Raw genomic sequence first — 21,790 nt, 5'->3', positions numbered from 1 at the left:
TTTCTCTTGTGAGTGCCATTCGCACCTGCGGTTCTCGCCTAAACCCATCAGAGGCTGCTGTCAATACAACCAATCCCCCCGCCCTTCCCTAAACCCAACCAATAGCATTTTAAAAAGCACAGATCGACTCACTCACCCTCTTCCCTAAACCTAATTGCAGTATTTTAAAAAGCGATACAGAAAAAAAGAACCCCCAATTTTTACCACGTTTTCAGATTTTACCTTGTTCTCACCCTGTTTTTTACTTGTTTATTTTATTTTTGGGAATTTGTTTTTGTTTTACCTGCTTTCTGGAACCGTTTTTCGCCAGACTCGAACCACGTCATCGCGGTCAACTCCGCTCTGCATCTCACTGATGCACATGTCAAGCTAACAGACAAACTGGCAACAGCGGGAAAGCCGTCCACACGGAGGTGAGCGGTCAGCTGGTACGCGAGAAAATTAACAGCATCATACCGCTCCGTAGCATTCGTTTTAAAAAGCTCTGGCTACATAATTCGCGATCTCCAGAAACGTACATAAGGCTACATTTTCACAATGAGCCTGTGTTGGTTATATTTGTGGGAAAAGCCACAAATCCATTTGTAAAAAAATAAATTGTAAGAGTCAAAATTATCTATTTTTGCTTTATGCCAAAAATCATTAGAATATTAAGTAAAGATGATGGCTAGTGAAGATATTTTATAAATGTCCTACAGTACTTACGCCAAAAATAAATGTTTGATAATATGCGTCGCTAATAACTTAATTTGGACAACTTTAAAGTAGATATTTCTAGTATGTGAATTTTTTTGAAAGCTCAGATTCCAAATTTTCAAATAGCCAAATATTGTCCGATCCTAAAAAAACATACAATTATGTAAATTATTTTATGCAGCTTTCAGATGAGATATAAATCTAATTTTCTGTGTGGTCCATGGTCACAAATGTCATACTTTGATAAATCAGAAATCGATTGACAGCACCTGTAGCTTATCAATGTTGTCCTGAAGGGCAGAAAGGGAGGGTAAAGGGGCATGGCAGTACTCTAGCGATTGGCCAGTCCTCACAGTGTTTACAATTGCCTGACTCCTCCCACTTTCAAACTGAGACCACACCTTACACAGGTCCTTCAAAGCATTTTCAAGCACTGTACTCTAGAAAAGAAGCATTTATTAATAAGTTCCTTATTAAAAGTACATTAAAAGTTTGGTTTGGGTTAATGTTTTGTTTTTTATACCTGCTGAGAGAGGTCAGTCAAAGATTGTGAGAGCTTTTGAGCTTTTGAGAGGAAGTCTTTATCCCTGTCATCTTCCTCAGTCGTAAGTCTTCTCATCTCAGCAAGTTCAGAGAATTTGGCCTTCAACTTTTCCCCCAGCTCCTGAAAATGAGAGAAAGACAAAGTAAAATCATTAAAGTCCAATGTAAATAAATTCGGAAACACTTTAGTTTAGTTTAAGTCACAATTCATGATATTAATAAGCCATTAACTAACACTACTAGCTTAATTAACTACTAATTACTTGTTAGTAAAGTAGAAGATGAGTTTAGCTTTTGGGTAGGATTAGGAATGAAGAATAAAATCTACTAATGAACATTTAATACTTTAATAATAGTCAGGTAATAAGCTGTTAGTTAATAGCATGAATTGTGACCTAAACTAAAGTGTTACCATAAATTCAAATACAATCTAAGGTGCTTTTTAGGTGTGTGCATGACTCACTTCACAGTCCTCAAGACTATTTTTAGCAAAGGAGTGACTGATGGGTCTTTCAGCCAATCGCATCCATTGTTTTTGACCTTTGACCCAGCATTGCAGTAGCTGCAGTTTGTTATCTCGCTCTGCAAATATTCTCATTTGGTCTTCAGTGTGTTGGATCTAAGAAATACAATGTAAATATGTCAGTATGTGTTGGTTACTTATGCTAATGTTTTTACTGACAGACTAACAAACTCACCTGTGTGTTCAGATGAGCCTGTAGAGTTTGCCAGCGCAGATTGACGTGTCCCAGGCCTTCAGCAAACGCAGTGTATTTGTACCTGCTGGTGCCCGCCTGCTTGAGCTCACACTGATTAATAAAGTCAACAGACATCTGCTCACATGCCATCTCCCTCTTCAGCCCCTGAATAGACAACAAATCAAAGTAAAGCCCAAACTATTATTTTTTTACTATTTAAAGTAGAAAATATTTTGCAATCAATACAAGAGACAAGTCCCTGGTCGCATTTTTGGAAATGGTCAAATATGCTCTGAATTTGAGATTTTTGATCTGCTGCTCTCCGTTAGCGCTCCATTTGTTGATAGGGTGACAAAAAATATAAAATCACAGCATGACAAATTTTGTGATGTTTTTTTTAAGTAAAGTGAAAGAGATGTTGAAACAGTAAAACGTTTACTCTTAGTCATTAGAGTAATTCTGAATGTGATGAAACAATAACACTTTCAGGATATCAGCCATACAAATAAGAGTAAACAGCTGTTTCTCAATATGCATTCTTCAGCGACCTTGCGTCCTAGTGTTCTCGTTTAATGTCATCATCAACTTCAACTGCCAAAGTTCAGTTCCAAAACTCAAGACTGCAAGAACGGAGGATGCATGAAACTTCCCGGAGGTGGTCTTGATATCAAGGACGCACCGATGCAGACTTGAGCACCGAACTCGCTCTAGAAGTCCCAGAAGTCATTGCCACTGGAGGTGGGAAGCGCAACATTTAATTTAATATTTATTATTAAAGTTCAGAGATATCACTTATTTATCTCAGGAGTTTCCCTTAATGAAACGGTAAATATAAACATTACCATGAAAATCTTAATAAAGGTATAAACATATTTAGGGTGTTTATTTGCTGAAATTCGTATTAAAATCTGTTTTATTTATATTGTGCAACGTATATTTGTAAGGTCTTCATGCATAGTATATATTTTGAAAAGTGGAAAAACAATAAATCATTGTATAAACGTTGTAATGTTTAAATAACTTTCCATTAAACACACATGACCATCAGGAAGAACGCAGCATCTCATTTCTCACAGGATGCGTTCTCTGTTCTCGTGGTCTCTCGAGTTCGTTCTTCCAAGGTAACCTGGTAAGTCCGGTCTTGACAAGAACGCAAGTCCGTTCTCTGCATTCTTCGAATTGAGAAACATTGAATGTGTTCAGGGCCTGCTCGCCTTGGACCCTGTGGTTCTTGGAGGGCCCTTACAAAATCTGCACTTGAATATTTATTGTGAACATAAGCGTGAGGACAAGCGCGTACTTTTAAATCATGAACAATGCACATTGCGCAATGCACAAACCCCATTAAACGTGATACAATTCACAACAACGGTGAGAAAAAAAAAACGTTTCATTAAAAGAATAGCTCTGTCTAATTCACACATGACAAAGCTGAAAACGACAATAAATACACAACAACAACATGAATTAAAGCAGAAAATATTAGGAATATACCTAGCAGCATCACATTCTATTTTGAATAACACCATACGCAATCAGGTATTGAGTGAACTAGAATGACGTAACGTATTCCTACACAGCTTACACATATCTCTTCAAATTGCTCACGTCCGATATAAACCAGAAAAAGTCTTAAATAACATTACATCCCAAGCGTCGCTGCAATTTGTAATCGATCTTAATCGAATTTTAATCTGAAATGAAATGGCGTCCAAACGTCATCTATCTGGAGCCGAAAAAAAGAAGAAAAGAAAAGCAGAGGAAAAAAGCAAGCTCAAATGTTTTGCTATGCATAATACATTATTTAGTAGTACTTTGCAATACTTACAAATGTATTTGTTTAAATATGAGAAAATATTTTTGCATATGTATTATAGGTTAAATATGTTAGTAAATAAAATGTATACATTTAAATATAAAAATTTGTATTTGCTTTTTGTATTTTTTTGTGCTTTCTTACTGTTTTTACACCAGTGGGCCACCAGTTTCTTTTTTTTTTAGCTCGTCTAGGGCCCTTCAACCCTACAGGCCGGCACTGAATGTGTTCATATTTTGCAATGATATTTGCAAATGAAACAGTGTAAAAAAGAAAAAGTTACAGAAAATTTTACTCTTGTTTGATGTATTTTCCTGAGACTGACTTGTAAAATTTTTGTGCTCCAACATTAGGCACTTTCAAATCAAGAAACATCTGTTGAGGTGTGTGAGCACTGTGCTAAGTCCAACAGATCACACTATTATGTCTTTCTTTTCTTTTTTTTGTTCCTAACAAAACCTGTTTTAACACATTTTAATCTGCTTTTAATCATTTTTATTATTGCTTATAATTGTAGCTTTTATTCTTGTTTATGTAAAGCACTTTGAATAACCACTGTGTTTGAAATGTGCTATATAAATAAACTTGCCTTGCCTAAAGTTTCAAGTAAAGCTGCAAACATTTTGGCAATTTAAATTTACACTTTTATGCCATTTCAATACTACAATGCTCTTAAAACTGAAAGAAAACAGTAAAAGAAGGATTAAATTACAATTTCTTTTGTTGCTTTTGTAAAACAAATGCTTTTTTCTGCTATTTACTGATGGCTGTTTGGTACGCTGCATTATTTTTAATCTTTTTACTTCATATAACCCTTTAGTGCTGTTTTTATTACACACTTTGGCAACAAAAAGAAGATATATATATATTTATTTTAAAAATCCTTTCTAGTTTATTTTGCCATGAATAAACAAATAAATACATTTTCATTACCTGCATTATCAATTTCTCTCTCCTATATGTGCTGATCATAAAGATCGTTTCTTTAAAATCTGTTATTGATAAGCTGAAAATATAACTCTGTTACTTTCAATGTTCTCACCTCTAGCTCTCTGAAAAAACATCACATATACAAAAATCTCAACTAAAATAGTTTTTATTAATTACACTAAAATGTAAATAAAATGAAACATACTTATCAGGTGACTATTAAACAAACCTAAAGAATAACTAAATTACTTCACTAATTCATTTTCTTATTATTTGTAGGAATATTAATTGGTAACACTTTACATTACATATATCATACTGTAATTGTCATGTCTATGCAACTGTAGATCTATGGCAATATATGCAAAAATCCAATATATGAGATACAAGTTTGGACATATTTGGATTTCACATATACAGTTGAAGTCAGAATTATTAGCCACCCATTGAATTTTTTTCTTTTTTTAAATATTTCCCAAATGAAGTTTAACAGAGCAAGGACATTTTCACAATGTGTCTGATAATATTTTCTTCTTCTGCAGAAAGTCTTACTTGTTTTATTTTGGCTAGAATAAAAGCAGTTTTTAATTGTTTAAAAATCATTTTAATGTCAGAATAATTAGCCCCTTTAAGCTATATATTTTTTTGATAGTCTACAAAACAAACCATCATTATACAATAACTTGCCTAAATACACTAACCTGCCTAGTTAACCTAATTAACCTAGTTAAGCCTTTAAATGTCACTTTAAGCTGTATAGAAGTGTCTTGAAAAATATCTAGTCAAATATTATTTACTGTCATCATGGCAAAGATAAAATAAATGTTATTAGAAATTAGTTATTAAAACTATTATGTTTAGAAATGTGTTGAAAAATTCTTCTCTCCGTTAGACAGAAATTGGGGAAAAAATAAACAGGGGGATAATAATTCAGGTGGGCTAATAATTCTGACTTCAACTGTATAAAATACCTACAATATATACAAATCTGTTATTTTCACTGTTTCAAATAAATACTAATCAAAATAACAAATCTTATTGGTCTTTTTTTTTTCAATTTTACAACAGATAGAGAGATTAAAAAAGCGAAGAAGGTACCTGATATGCTCTGAGCAGGTGTGTGAGCTCTGATGCAGTGCAGATGTTGTGACCCTCTCTTTCATTCATCTGTAACCTGCTCTCAGCACCTGTAATCCAGTTGCTCACATCAGCCAGCAGTGCTTCAGGGGAGAGACTCTGCAGCACACTCTGACACAGAGAGAGAGAGAAACAGAGATAAAGACAGGTGAGAAAGACACACACAGGTGGAGTGAATAAAGAAGAAAGAAACCCATGGAGCCAGGTGAGGGGTGACATGCAATCAAAAAAAGGGATGAGAGCTAAAGTATAAAGAGAGGCCTGATGATGGATAAAGAAAAGCACAGAGACTCTATTCCTCAAAATTTCATCAGCTACTGAGTCATATAGAAAATCACGTCTGGGTGGATGTGTGAGTTTCATTATAAACTTATGATGACCTGATGTTCTCCTTCAGAGCTCCGAAAGGAAGAACATGAAACTAACTGGACTTTTTTTTCAATCATTCATGGAAAAGTGAGTTAATGATGATGTGCATACTGTAATTTCAGACAAATTAAAGTACAGACTAAAGCGTACCAGATGGAGTCCTTGTTGAACAGAAGGTATGTGAGTCTGTATCTCCACCCAATCCTGCTCCACCTGAGATAGCTGGAACTGCAGAGTCAGAAGAACCGGAGACAAAACCCTCTCCTGTTTTACTGACAAATCAAGTGCCGGTGAAGTTGGTTCCTCAGAAACTACACCTTCATTTGACTCCGATCTCTCTGTGGTGGAAAGAGTGCCTTCTGGGATATTTTGAATAGAGGAAGCACTGGTTTCTGGAGTAAAGGTGACATCTACAGATGAAGACTCCTCTAAGTTGTTATCTAGAATCCCAGAGCTGCTAGTTTCACTAGGCTGCAGGTCTTCAGAGGTTGTTGTATTTCCTGCGGGAGTGGATGTTCTTGGAGGATTAGTGATTTTGCTGATTTTCTCTGTTTCCTTGTTTTGCTCTCTTTCACTGAGCAACAGGATCAAAGATCCAGAACTGATGACTGACGCCTTCAGGGACGTTTTCACCTCTAGCTCTTTGCAAAACTCCTGTGTCAAAAAAATCACATATACAAAAAATGATTAAAACTCAAAACTATTGAAATTGTTTTTATCAATTACAATAAAATGTAAATAAAATGAAAAATAAACATTAGGTGAATATTTTACAAACCTAAGCAATAAATAATTCATTAATCTATAAAAAATATATATAGTTGAAGTCAGAATTATTAGCCGCCTTTGAATTTTAATTTTTTAAATATATTTTCCAGATGATGTTTAACAGAGCAAGGAAATTTTCACACTACAAATTTTCTTCTGGAGAAAGTCTTATTTGTTTTATTTCGGCTAGAATAAAAGCAGTTTTTAATTTATTAAAAATAATTTTAAGGTTAAAATTATTAGCCCCTTTAAACAATTAATTTTTTCGATAGTCTACAGAACAAACCATCGTTGTACAATAACTTGCCTAATTACCCTAACCTGCTTAGGTAACCTAATTAACCTAGTTAAATGTCTTTAAATGTCACTTTAACCTGAATAGAAGTGTCTTGAAAAATATCTAGTAAAATATTATTTACTGTCATCATGACAAAGATAAAATGAGTTATTAAAACTATTATGTTTAGAAATGTGTTGAAAAAAATCTTCTCTCCGCTAAACAGAAATTGGGGAAAAAATAAACGGGGAATAATAATTCAGAGGGGCTAATAACTCTGACTTCAACTGTATATATTTTTTGACCTATTAATACTTCAAATAATTGGTAACATTTTACATCCAGATAGAACATATATATGGCATATATATGCAAAGATTACATATATGAGATACAAGCTCATATTTGGATTTCACATATATAAAAATATATATGTCATATATTGAACATATATTTAGAAATTCTTTAAAAATGGCCACCTATATATTGTCACAGTTACCAGCCTGTGCAGATTGCTGAAGAACTACAAATCTGCCACTTTAAAGAACTACATATCCAGTATCTGGTGACTGGATTCCAGCCATGCAGCGCACACGCACCTGTTTCTCATTTGGTTGATCACAGACACACACGGCTGGGAGCTGCTCATAAACTGATTATATGGACTTTATAAACAGCACACACACACACACACTTAAGTGCTGAGTCTTGTTTAGCTGTATTGTGAACACTATGACGCAGTTATCTTGTCTTGCTTTGCCGTGTTTAGACCCTTGCCTTGTTTTATTGTTTATTCCTGTCTCATCTGCCCTCTGACCATCTGCCTGTTTTTTGCCTACGACTCTGGATTTTGAAATATGTGGCATATATGACATATATTTTATGTATGTGAAAGCCAAATATGAACTTGTATCATATATATTTAATTTGCATATATTTCCATGTAGCATTTTTCTATATGAATTTATACATATAAAAAACAGAATTAAATATCTGCTTATTATCATTCATAGAAAAAAAAACATTGGCTATTTATTGTAGACTATATTCTAGACCATAATCTGATGTGATACATACGTAGAATATTGAAATACACAAGAAGAAAATTATATAAAATATTACTAAATATAAATATATTGCAAAAAAAAAATAAAAATCACTACCAAACAATACAATCAAAATGTTTTTGCACCAGTGCAGACTGCTTTTGGCATTCAAATTGCCAGTATTTATTAAAGACACTTTAAAAGGTATGGAGCCATTTAATTTAGCATCTGATTTATCTCATTGTTGTAACACAAGGGTGTGTAAAACAGGGTTGAGGATCCAATTGCAGCGTCTTCATTAAACAAGGAATGGTCAAGCAGGCAATGGTCAAAACACAGGAGTAAACAGAATAATAAAGGGCAATCCAAAAGAGTAGTCAAAAACAGTCAAATTGGCGGCTAACAGCAAAAACCATAAACAAAACAAGGGTCCAAGAACATGGCACAGAAAAACAAGGTTAGAAAAAACATCAGAATAGTTACAAATGACAATAAGACGCTGTGTGTCTGTGTGTGTGCTGTTTAAATAATTCAGGATATTAGTCATTGACGAGTTACCAGCCGTGCGTGAAATCAAACAGGAACAGGTGTGTGTGAGGTGCATGCTGGAAGTTGTAGTTCATATATATGTGGCGTGTGTGTAGTTCTCCAGCGATCAGCAGTAGCTAGATCGCTGATGACTGTAATAATTATCAATGGCTTGTTTGTGATCCTACTTTGCACTGCTCTCTGTAGATTACATTGGTTTTTATGAAAATGAGCCTTTACATGAGTGTGCACAGCATGACTCACTGTGAAGTGCTGAAACTGGGAGAGGGCATCCACTTCCTGTTTGGCTGTGGTCATGTGATCTCGCCAAGAATCTATCTGTTCTCTGGCTCTTCTCATCCACTCATTCAGAGCCTCAGAATCATTTGGTACCTGCACAGAAAGTCCAATACTAATATACAACCCTCAATATTTATTATTCCTCACTACTTTTTGCACATTTCTCCCTTATTAAACATAATTGAAGTGAGTAGATATACATTTTAAAACATTGTTATTTTAAAAGCCTGAATGAAATGATGAATTATGCATAAAGTGGCTAGAAATGTTTTATTCATTTTTACCTCTTCCAAATTTTCTTGAGGTGGAGGGTAGATTCTAGTCCTTTCTCCACCCTCCTCCGGAGTGTAGCCAATCGCTGTTCTAGCCTAGCTGTAGACACACCCACTATGTGTACAGGAACACCCACTTCATTACTAGAAATCAGCTCCTGCTGTCTGCGGCCTTCATCCAGAACCAGACTGATCTGAGCTCTGTTCTGCTCCAGAACCGCCAACACATTCTGTCACACACAAACATATACACTAAAGTTTTCTGCATTCTAACATATATACAGCTGAAGTCAGAATTATTAGCCCCCCTGTTTATTCCCCCCCCCCATTTTCATTTATCGGACAGAATAATTTTTCAACACATTTCTAAACATAACAGTTTTAATAACTCATCTCTAATAACTGATTTATTTTATCTTTGCCATGATGACAGTAAATAATATTTTACTAGATATTTTTCAAGACACTTCTATACAGCTTAAAGTGAAATTTAAAGGCTTAACTAGATTAATTAGGCAAGTTATTGTACAACGATGGTTTGTTCTGTAGACTTTCGGAAAAAATTGCTTAAAGGGGCTAATAGTTTTGACCAATGAGACTTTCTCCAGAAGAAAAAATATTATCAGACATACTTTGAAAATGTCCTTGCTCTGTTAAACTTTATTTGGGAAATATTTAAAAAAGAAAAAAAATTGACTTCAACTGTATATACAGTATAGCATATCTAGTCAATTTTTTCTTTTTTAAATATTTTCCAAATGATGTTTAAACGAGCAAGGAATTTTTCTCAGTATTTCCTATAATATTTTTTCCTCTAAAGAAAGTTTTATTTGTTTTATTTCGGCAAGAAGAAAAGCAATTTTAATAATAAAAAAAAACATTTATGGTCAATATTATTAGCCCCCTAGAGACCTGTTGATTTCTGACAATCACTGACTTAGTATGATATTACATAGAGGCTAAATCAAATTATTTTATGTATGAGCAAGTACCAAAAATTATTTAAAGGAAATTAATTTACAGTTATATGCTAAGAACCAAAACTGGTGAGCAGATGTAGCTGGAAAACATACTGACTCTAAGCGACTTTAGATGAACCATTAAATGAAAAGATGTTTAAAATATAGTCAAATATCTAAATTCATTCCTCAATTATGAATGTGATCAGTTCCTTTGAAATTTAATTTTAATGATCACTTAAAATTGGAGTCAGATTAAATTTAAAGCTGGAGACATATTAAAATAAATTCTAACAAATAAAATTATTTCTTTTCAGATGCTCTAGAAAAGGCTTACGTGCATTTAACCTTCATCCATGCTGTTAGTTTTGTCATGAACCCTTACAATTGTCTACAGAACAACCCATCGATATAAAAGGACTTGCCTAATTACCCTAACTTGCCTAATTAACCTAGTTAAGCCTTTAAATGTCATTTTAGGCTAAATACTAGTATCTTAAAAAATATCTAGTAAAATATTATGTACTGTCATCATGGCAAAGATAAAATAAATCAGTTATTAGAAATGAGTTATTAAAACTATTATGTTTAGAAACGTGTTGATAAAATCTTCTCTCCTTTAAACAGAAATTGGAGAATAACTAATAACCCAAGAGGGCTAATAATTCTGACTTCAACTGTATATTTCTGTGAGTCACTTCACTGCATTACCTTAAAGACAGAAATACTTTGGCTGAGCTGCTCCTCTGTTTGCTCCCACAGAGGCATCATAGGAAGTTGAGTCTCTAACCTCTGCAGCAGTGTTTCTAACCAAGACTGGTTTTCATCCCAATGAGAGCAAACCTGAAATACATCAAATTCTCTGTATCTTTGGTATTGTTATACACCTGCTATCAATATGCTTTATTGGTTTGATCAGATCAGAAGCAAACACAAAGACACATTCCTGTTTACACCTGGGTTTTTAGTCCACCTTTTTTGTCAACTTTCTTGATTTCTTTAAAAGAAGGATCTATGGATGGCTGTTTGAATGGCCTATTTCATTTCTTTTGGATATCTTTCTAGTTGATCATTTAGTATCAAAACTGGTTTATATGAAAGGCAAAGGCCTCTAGATTACGCGTATTTTACAAAAATAAAATATGATCATGCCTTGATTTTTAATTATTTATTTAGGACTGTAACGTCTGACTTTACTTAGACAAAAGTCTTGTCACATAGCAGAAATAATGTACAGAATAGAATTTAAAGTCATGGTGCAGTGGGAAAAGAACTAATGTTGTGTATGACTCCCATGAGCTTAGAGGACTGCATCCATACATCTCTGCAATGACTCAAATAACTTATTAATAAAGTCATCTGGAATGGCAAAGAAAGCGTTCATGCAGGGCTCTCAGAGTTCATCAAGATTCTTTGGATTCATCATCAATCCCTCCTCCTTTATCTTACCCCAGACATACTCAATAATGTTCATGTCTGGTGACTGGGCTGGCCAATCCTGGAGCACCTTGACCTTCTTTGCTTTCAGGAACTCTGATGTGGAGGCTGAAGTATGAGAAGTAGCTCTATCCTGCTGAATTTGCCCTGTCCTGTGGTTTTTAATGTAACGAGCAGCACAAATGTCTTGACACCTCAGGCTGTTGATGCTGCCATCCACTCTGCAGATCTCTCGGACGCCCACATACTGAATGTAACCTCAAACCATGACTTTTCCTTTACCAAACTTGACTGATTTCTGTGAGAATCTTGGGTCCATGCAGGTTCCAATGGGTCTTTTGGAGTATTTGTGATGATTGGGATGCAGTTTAACAGATGATTCATCAGAAAAATCAACCTTCTGCCACTTTTCCAAATGATCAACTAGAAGTCAAGTTATTGTTTGTTGCTCTTAAAACTAGGATTAATGACAAGACTTTTGTCAGGTAATGTATATTTGCAAGAAATAGATTTAATCATTTAGTATTCCATAATCAGTATTCAATCTTTAATGATACTTTCTTACTTTTTGAACAAACATTTGTGAATATCAAAGTACTATTTCTACTGAATATGGGCCTTTTTTCACCCATATGTGTAAAATTGGTCTATAAATACAAAAACTCTTATAATATATTAATAAACCTGATGTGTGGAGTTCCTGGAATAATAATTGATAAAATACATGCTTCTCAGAGATTCATTAAGGAAACACTTAGCCATGATATTAACAATATAGAAATTAATATGTCATTTTAGACCCATTTTGTGCATTAGAACTGCTTTGCATAGACTGTGCATCAAAAGTGCTCATATAAGAATTCCCTTTCTCTTGTACCTGCAGTGCTGAATGCAGTAATGTACCAATGGCCTGAGCCTGCTGTAAAACACTGGAAACTTGACCTTCAACCTCAGACACTTCAGTCTCCCAGCCAGAGGAGGCACTGTGTGGCATCCGCACACTCAGTTGCTGCAGTCTTCTCAGGTGGGAACTCAGAGATTGGAAAAACGACTGTAAATTTACAAAGAGATGAATGAGAGATCACAGACTCTTTAATGATAGTGGTGATTTGTTGTTTTAAGGGCTGTATGTGTGTGTTTGAGGTGTGTGATATGTTTTACCGTGTGTGTGTTGAGTTGTGTCTGTAGTTGTGCTGTATTTCCGAGCTCTATTTGAGACGTGCTGGTGAGTTTCTCTTTTCCAAGATTCAATAGCATCTGCAGAGCCTTCAGTATTTTTCGGCTCATCTGCTGCTGATCTAGAGTCCACTGCAGAGCTCCACAGCGCTGCTCTAGATCACTCCAAACACTCTCCAACACCGCCTACACAAAGTGTACATTATATTAGAATGTAATCACAATCAAAAATACATTACTGCACATAACTACTTTCTATTTTAACTATTTTCAAAATGCTATTAATTTCTGTGAAGGCAAAGTTGAGTTTTTAGATTACTTCAGTGCCGTGCCAATGTAACAAGACAATATGATGGCTTGTGGTTCAAGTAACATTTGTTATTCTTATCAATGTTGAATTCAGATGTGTTATTTATTTATTTATTTATGGAGACCATGAACCACTTTTTTCAGGACTGTTCAATGAATAGAATGGTCAATGGCATTTATTTGAAATAGAAATCTCCTCAAATATTATAAAGGTCACTTTTGATAATTTAATGTGTCCTTGCTTAATAAAAGTATTAATTAAAGAATTGTTCACCCCAAACCTTTAAATGCTAGGGTTACATCAATTTTTTTATATTGTCAAAATAAAATCTAGCATTTCAAATGGTGATTAGTAATATCAGCTAATCTTTCTGAAAGTATGTTATATAATTTTTTTGTGTCACATCATGCTTATAATGAACACATTATGACATACAAAATTAAATGAATGAATGAATGAATAAAAACATATGAATGAATGAATGAATGAATGAATGAATAAATGAAAATAAATAAAAAAATGAACAAATGAATGAATAAATAAATAATGAAAATAAATGAATAAAAATAAATAAAATTAATAAATGAATGAATGAAGAAATGAAGAAATAATAAATAAATGATTGAATAAATGAAAATAAATAAATAAATAAATGAATAAATGAATGAAAATAAATGAACAAATGAAAATAAATAAATAAATAAATAAAAATAAACAATGAATGAAAGAAAATGTATAAAAATAGATAAATGAATAAAAATAAATAAATAAATAAACAAACAGTTGAATAAATAAATGAATGCAAATAAATGAATGGATGAAAATAAATAAATGAATGAATGAATGAAAATAAAAAATAAATAAATACATGAAGAAATGAATGATGAAATGAATAAATAATAAATGAAAATGAATGAATGAATGAAAATAAACATAAATAAACAAATGAATAAATAAATTAATAAAATTAAATGAATGAATGAAAAAATAAAAATAATTAAAATAAATAAGGAATGAAAGAAAATGAATGAACGAATGAAAATAAATAAAAAATAAATGAATGAAAATAAATAGATAAAAAATAAATAATGAATGAAAAAAAGAATGAATAAATAAAAATAAATAAATAAATGAACGAGTAAACAAATAAATGAAAATAAATGAATGAATGAAAATAAATGAATACATAAAAAATAAATAATGAATGAAAGAAAATGAATGAATGAAAATAAATGAATGATTGAATGAAAATAAATGAATGAATGAAAATAAATAAATTATGAAATATAAAATAATGAATGAAAATAAATAAACAAACAAACGAATAAATAAATGAAAAAATGAATGAATGAATTAAAATAAATGAAAATAAATAAATATATAAATAAACAAATGAATAAATAAATGAGTAAACGAATGAATGGATGAATAAATGAATATAAATGAATGAAAATAAATAAATAAAAAATAAATAATGAATGAAAGAAAATGAATGAATGAAAATAAATAAATAAATAAACGAATAAATAAATGAATAAATAAATGAATAAATAAATGAATGAATGAATAAATTAATTAATTAATTAACATAAATAAATAAATAAATACTGGAGAAAAAGATTATTTAATTAAAACAACTTTAAATATGGCATTAAATAAAGCATTGTCAGTCCTTATATTTAAAATCTTCCTCAGAATTCTATTGTACAATCAGATGAAAATTTCAATTGTGTCTCATTTTTGCTGAACCAAAACTGAACTAAATTCTGAACCTCCAGTGTGCTGATCTGCTGGTTAAAGGACGAAGGCTGATCTCGACTCGCTGTCTCATCTCTGAGTTCTGCCAGCTCTCTCTCAGTCTGCTCCACATCTTGTTTCTGCCCGGTGACAGCCTTCACATGTAAACACAGCACAGGTACAGTAAACATCCCAGACTTCATGCACAATGAAGTCATAAACCTCCTAAACATCATAAACATCAATGTTCAAATGGACTCCAGGAATGATGTTTGTCCAATCAACTGAAAAAATATATTCATATATTCAAATATATGATGTTTTTAGTGCAGGAAACCAAACTTTATGACTTTATGAGTCTTCAGGAGAAATATGAAACGCTATAAAATTGTAGACTGGCACTGAAGTCAGCAAATGTACCATGTAAACATCAGCATTTTGTCAACTGCAGATATGTACATGACAAACACTGATAATTGAGAGGCATTTACAACCTACATTCATTCAGATATATTTATAATACTTACTATTAATATTAGTGTTTAACAGATATGCACAGCATCTTCTCCCTTGTTTAATAGTGAGTTTTCTTAATAGGCATATGTGCTCACCTGCAGCCGTGTGTAAAGGTCATGGTGGATTTCTCCATTAGTTGTAGAGTGAAGGATCAGTGTGTTAGTTAGTACTGAGTCATGCAGGTCTTTCACTTTTTTCTGCAGGGTTTGACACACAAGGAAGGAAATATTGCAATTAAGATGCCAGGCAAAAAGGTCCACGAGTAAAATTAGAGTATACACTGTTATCTTATATGTCTTCACAAATGTAGTTGATATGTTTTACAGTGTGATAGGATATGCTATGTTTTATGATATGAATTAATGTATTGCTGAATTAAAGGGATAGCTCACTCAAAAAAATGGAAATTTACTCACTTTTTACAGTGCATCCGGAAAGTATTCATGCTTAACTTTTTCCACATTTTTTATGTTACAGCCTTATTCCAAAATGGATTAAATTCATTTATTTCTTCAAAATTCTACACACAATACCCCATAATGACAATGTGAAAAAAGATTTTTTGAAAGTGTTGCAAATTTATAAAAAATAAAAAAAAAACTGAAAAATCACATGTACATAAGTATTTACAGTCTTTGCTCAATACTTTGTTGATGCACCTTTGGCAGCAATTACAGCCTCAAGTCTTTTTGAATATGATGCCACAAGCTTGTCACACCTGTCTTTGGGAGTTTTGCCTATTCCTCTGCAGTACCTCTCAAGCTCTATCAGGTTGGATGGGAAGCAAGGGTGTACAGCCATTTTCAGATCTCTTCACAAATGTTCAATAGGATTTAGGTCTAGGCTCTGGCTGGGCCACTCAAGGACATTCACAGAGTTGTTGTGAAGCCACTCCATTGATATTTTGGTCGTCTGAGGTCAAGAGCACTCTGAAGCAGGTTTTCATTAAGGATATCTCTGTACATTGCTGCATTCATCTTTTTCTCTATCCTGACTAGTCCTTCAGTTCCCGCTGCTGAAAAACATCCCCACAGCATGATGCTGCCATCAACATGCTTTACTGTAGGGATGGTTTTAGCCTGGTGATGAGCGGTGCCTGGTTTTCTCCAAACGTAACGCCTGGCATTCACTCCAAAGAGTTCAATTTTAGTCTCATCAGACCAGAGAATTTAGTTTTTTTTTATGATTTGAGAGTCCTTCAGATGCCTTTTGGCAAATTCCAGGCATGGAGTGGCTACCGTCTGGTCACTCTCCATACAGGCCTGATTGGTGGATTGCTGCACAGATGGTTGTCCTTCTGTAAGGTTCTCCTCTTTCCACAGAAGAACGCTAGAGCTCAGACAGTGTGACCATCAGGTTATTGATAACCTCCAGCCAGCTCTAGGAAGAGTCCTGGTGTTTCCAAACATTTACTTATGGATGATGGAGGCCACTGTGCTCATTGGATCTTTCGGAGCAGCAGATATTTTTCTGTAACCTTCCCCAGCCTTGTGCCTCGAGACAATCCTGTCTCAGAAATCTACAGACAATTCCTTTGTCTTCATGCTTGGTTTGTGCTTTGACATGCACTGTCAACTCTGGGACTTATATAGGCAGGTGTATGCCTTTTCAAATCATGTCCAATCAACTGAATTTACCACAGGTGAACTCCAATTAAGCTGTTGAAACATCTCAAGAATGATCAGGGGAAACAGAATGTACCTGAGCTCAATTTAGAGCTTCATGGCAAAGGCTGTGAATACTTCTGTACATGTGATTTTTCAGCTTTTTTATTTTTAAAAAATTTGCAACAATTTCAAAAAGTCTTTTTTCACATTGTCATTATGGGGTATTGTGTGTAGAATTTTGAGGAAATAAATGAATTTCATCCATTTTGGAATAAGGCTGTAACATATAGAAAATGTGGAAAAAGGTGACGCGCTATGAATACTTTCTGGGTGCACTGTATTTCCACAACCACTGATGTCCACAGTAGGAAAAACTAATTTTATGGAAGTCAGTGGTTACAGGTTTTAAGATTTCTTCAAAAAAGCTTCTTTGTTGTTCAACAGAATAAAGAAACTCATAAAGGTTTATAACCACTTGAGGGTGATTAAATTGTATAATTTTCAGTTTTGGGTGAACTATTCTTTTAAACATGAGACTGAAGACAAGTTTTATGGTGTTTTTTCAAACCAAACAAGTTTGAGTGCTCATGACAGTTAGGATGAGGCATTGGGGGTTTGGGGTGTTAAAACCTACTTAAAACTGCTGAAATAATAGCACTTTTAACCCATGAGAATCAATTTCCTGAATTTTAGCATGTCTAGTAACTTGTAAGCTACAAGAATTTACAAGAATTCTCACGTAACTGCAGTCTCATTAGTTTGTATGGGTAAGAAATAAACTGAAGGAGACAGAAATCTGACCTGAAGCTGAGTTGTGTGTTTTATCCTCTCCTGTACCTGCTCCTGTTTCTCAGCCAGAGTCTTCTGAATGTCACACACATGCTGCGTCAGCAGGTCAAAGCAGGTGGATGTCTCTGATACTGATGAACCTGAAACTAATAACTTCATGACCTCTGACCCCTGAGACCTCAATGTGGACTCCAAGGAGATCAACTCTGCAGATAAACTCTGAAATTCAAAGAAAACGAGAGTAATGTATAAAGAAATGTATAAATAAAGGGATAAACAGACTGACAGATACATAAGACTAGGACTGTGTGATATTGATGGACAACGAGATATGTGATAGCATGCTAAATAATGCGATCTTTGATATGCGATATTACTTTAAAAGCAATATACAGTATAATCACTCTGTTTCATGTACAGTGAGCAACACTTTAAAAGCAGCGTTACCGGCGTGAATGGCACTGCCGCAGCACTGGCACGTGTTTTAAGATATAACCGCAGTTTGCGACTATGCGACTAGGAGGCACAAAGGGACGGGCTAGAAATATACAGTAGCTGTGTAAATACTCTGCTACTCGTAAATGAAGATGAAATAATGAAACAAAGCAAAAACTTGTTAACATGCTTTATTATCATTGTAAACTTGGAAAGTAAAATGAGGATTTATTTTGGAAAGTAAAATTAAAGAAATAAAAGACAACTAAAATTAAAGTCCAAACATACATACAAATAAGTATACCTTAATAAATAAATAAAGCAGTGTTTTAGCCTAAATATAGAGTTGTACAGTGTTTGTTATTTTAAAGTGACAGTCAATAAATAAGCTTTTTCATTTACAGATTTTATTTACATTTTCGTTGTTGATTGTATTTTACTATTTCACTTTATGTCTTGATTATTGTATATAAATAATAAATGAATAATTAAATGGGCGTTAATAATTATTTATTTAAAGACATACCAGTGAAACACAGAGTAACGGTACGGCGCATTTCATCAAAAGCATAAAAATAAATTTACCTACAGTACCTCAAGCAGAGCACTAAAATTATAATACAAATATTTTTTTCCACAGGACATAAATTAAGTTAATTTAATTAATTCTAGCCAATATTTTAATAAATTTCCTCGGTCTCTGTCACTCGCGGTTTAATGCGCACGAATTCAGGAAAAAGAATGCTAAATCATTTATAGCAAACCATTGGCATATGTATATCGCGATTGGCACATGAACGGACGGACGGACGAACGAACGAACGAACGGACGGATGGACGGACGGACGGACGGACGGACGGATGGATGGATGGATGGATGAATGAAAGTTTGGATGGTGAATAGACTGACGGCTGACTGGATAAATGAGTAGGTGGGTGGATGAATAGACAGATGAATGACTGAAAAGAGAAATGATGGATGGATGGATGGATGGAATGATGGATGGATGAATGAATGGATGGACAGATGGATGAATGAATGGTGAGGGGTGTATGGACTGACGGCAGAATGGATGGATGGATAGTTGGATGGATAAATGGACAAAATGATAGAATGACGAATGTATCTATGTATGAATGAATGAATAGTGAGAGGGTGTATGGACATGGCTGAATGGAGGGATGGGTTGGTGGACAGATAGTTGGATGGACAAAATGGATGCAATGATAGATGAATGAATGAATGGTGAGAGGGTGTATAGCCTGATGGAAGAATGAATGGATGATGGATGGATGGGTGGACAAACAGATGGATGGAGAGATGGATGGAGAGATGGATGGATGGATGGATGGATGGATGGATAGACAGATGGATAAATGGATAGACATATGGTTGGATGGATGGATGGATGGATAGATGGATGATTGATGGTTGTTTAGGTGAATTAGATATATGGGTAAGAGAGTGGATGGTCAGTGGATGAATGGATAAAAAGGTCAATAATTGGATTATGGATAATAAGTAGATGGATGGATGGACTGATGGATTGATGAATGGACTGATGGACGAGAGCGTAATATGGAAGAGTATATGTACAGTATATACTCTGTGGATGGGTGGCAGGATGTATTGTTTGATGGTTGTCTAGAAAACCGATGAATGGATGGTTGAAGGATTGTAGAAGGTTTAGTGTATGGGTGCTTTTATGGCTTGGATTAAAGTGTGAATGGATGTATGTACAGTATGTGTGAATGTACAGGCAAATAGGTGGAAGGATGAATTGAGTCAAATGTATGGGGGGCTGTAGATGGAATGCATTGATGGATGGATGGATAAATGTGTGAACGGTTGTAATGGCTCAAGTTGATCTAGACTGATAGATGTGCGGGGGAGTGTATAGATGGATACCTGTAGCTGCTGCAGCTGGCTCAGTGTGTCAGTATGAGAGGTTGCTGGCTGAAACACGAGTGTGTGTTTGAGAGAACGGAGAGTGAGATTCACTCCACTCAACACTTCAAACAGACCTTCATCCAGAGACTGATGATCCTGCACACAGATACACACAGTTTATTCTGGTATCTCAAAGCTGAGTGTGTTCTAACTGTAAGGAAGTGTGTGTCTCATGAACAGTATATAGATTATAAGCATTATTTCTGTATGGTATGTGATAGGATGTGCAGTTTTATTGACACCTGTGTTGCTGCTGAGCTTTGCAGATCTTTAAGTTGTGTGATGCTGGACTGAATCTCTTGCAGGCAAAGAGAAACAGCAGCTCCGCTCCACAAACACACAGATGGAGCAAGAATCTGTTCACACACAACAAATTAAATTAGACTGCATAAATGTTCTTTGCTTTAATAGCTCACTTTTTTCTCAATTTTTTAATTATACAAATGGAAACTTTAAATAAGCATTGTAAAATAATGTACAGTTTTTCGTTTAGTAATATTAAATGGAGCAAGGAAATTTTCACAGTGTTTCCTAAAATCTATTGTTTCTTCTGGAGAAAGTCATTCCTTTCTGTTTGGCTGGATTAAAAGCAGTTTAATTTTGTTTTAAAACACATTTTAATGGTCAATATTATCACACTAGTATCTTAAAAAATAAGTAGAAAATTAAAGCTGCAAGCAGCAATGAAAGGGACCTCGCACCCGGGCTCACCCCCACCTGGTGGCCTTAGGATGACAGAGAACAATAGGCAATAATAATTTTGGCTGATATATATAAAAAAAAAAACCTAAGAAAATCCTAGATTTATGTCAAACGTCTTTCTGTCATCAGGTGGCGCCATGACTGTGGCTCAATATTGGCATGTAGATGTCTTCAGGAGAGGAATCTCATCAAACCTGTGAATTTACAGGCAGATCAGACATTGTTTGGCTGAGTTATAAGTACTTCCTCCTCCATGGCGATAGACTGACTTTTATCAGACTGCCTCGGACACGCCCTTTGACGAAAACTAGATCTTCACAATTTAGCATTACAAAGGCCTTTGGATTATAGTAACAAAACATGGATTCTATGTGATAAAATTTGTAGGAGGAGTTTGTTACACTGTAAAACATGTAGTTTCCTGTTGCCAGCAGGTAGCGCTATGATTGTAACTGGATATTGGCATGTAAACGTGTTCAGGTCAGGACTCCTATCAAACGTGTGGATTTTGAGGCAGATCAGACAATGAATGCCTGAGTTAGAACAACTTCCTGTTTCACGGCGAAGCATCAAAGTTTGTGAGGACGCCACGGACACGCCCTTTGACAAAACCTCTAGGTCTTCGCAATTTAACATCACCAAGGTCTTTAGATGAAAATTCTCTATTTTGGTGTTGATCTGATAAAATCCCTAGGAGGAGTTCGTTAAAATACAATGCCTGGAAATGGCAAAAAAAGCCACAGGAAGTAAAAAAAATCTGGGTTTGAGATTTTGCTCAAGCTTTGTTGTAC

The 21,790-nt window shown here is 34.3% G+C and overlaps 1 protein-coding gene across 1 annotated transcript in view; it reads right to left on the bottom strand.

The window, feature by feature from the left end:
• syne2b (spectrin repeat containing, nuclear envelope 2b) overlaps positions 1-21,790 on the bottom strand; it is a 200,381-nt gene that overhangs the window by 71,512 nt on the left and 107,079 nt on the right. Inside the window, exons 84-100 of the mRNA XM_056471431.1 lie at positions 20,540-20,653; positions 20,256-20,393; positions 17,924-18,130; positions 15,611-15,712; positions 15,035-15,154; positions 12,938-13,138; positions 12,654-12,827; positions 11,051-11,182; positions 9,393-9,610; position 9,233; positions 9,073-9,201; positions 6,340-6,843; positions 5,782-5,931; positions 1,938-2,102; positions 1,703-1,858; positions 1,220-1,360; positions 966-1,136 (exon numbers count right to left, since the gene is read on the bottom strand). Coding sequence (XP_056327406.1) covers positions 966-1,136; positions 1,220-1,360; positions 1,703-1,858; positions 1,938-2,102; positions 5,782-5,931; positions 6,340-6,843; positions 9,073-9,201; position 9,233; positions 9,393-9,610; positions 11,051-11,182; positions 12,654-12,827; positions 12,938-13,138; positions 15,035-15,154; positions 15,611-15,712; positions 17,924-18,130; positions 20,256-20,393; positions 20,540-20,653 — 2,823 coding nt within the window. The remainder of the gene's footprint in view (positions 1-965; positions 1,137-1,219; positions 1,361-1,702; positions 1,859-1,937; positions 2,103-5,781; positions 5,932-6,339; positions 6,844-9,072; positions 9,202-9,232; positions 9,234-9,392; positions 9,611-11,050; positions 11,183-12,653; positions 12,828-12,937; positions 13,139-15,034; positions 15,155-15,610; positions 15,713-17,923; positions 18,131-20,255; positions 20,394-20,539; positions 20,654-21,790) is intronic.

The sequence above is a fragment of the Danio aesculapii genome, chromosome 13, assembly GCF_903798145.1.
Source record: "Danio aesculapii chromosome 13, fDanAes4.1, whole genome shotgun sequence".
Lineage (NCBI taxonomy): Eukaryota > Metazoa > Chordata > Actinopteri > Cypriniformes > Danionidae > Danio > Danio aesculapii.
This window is presented reverse-complemented; position numbering and strand designations above follow the sequence as displayed.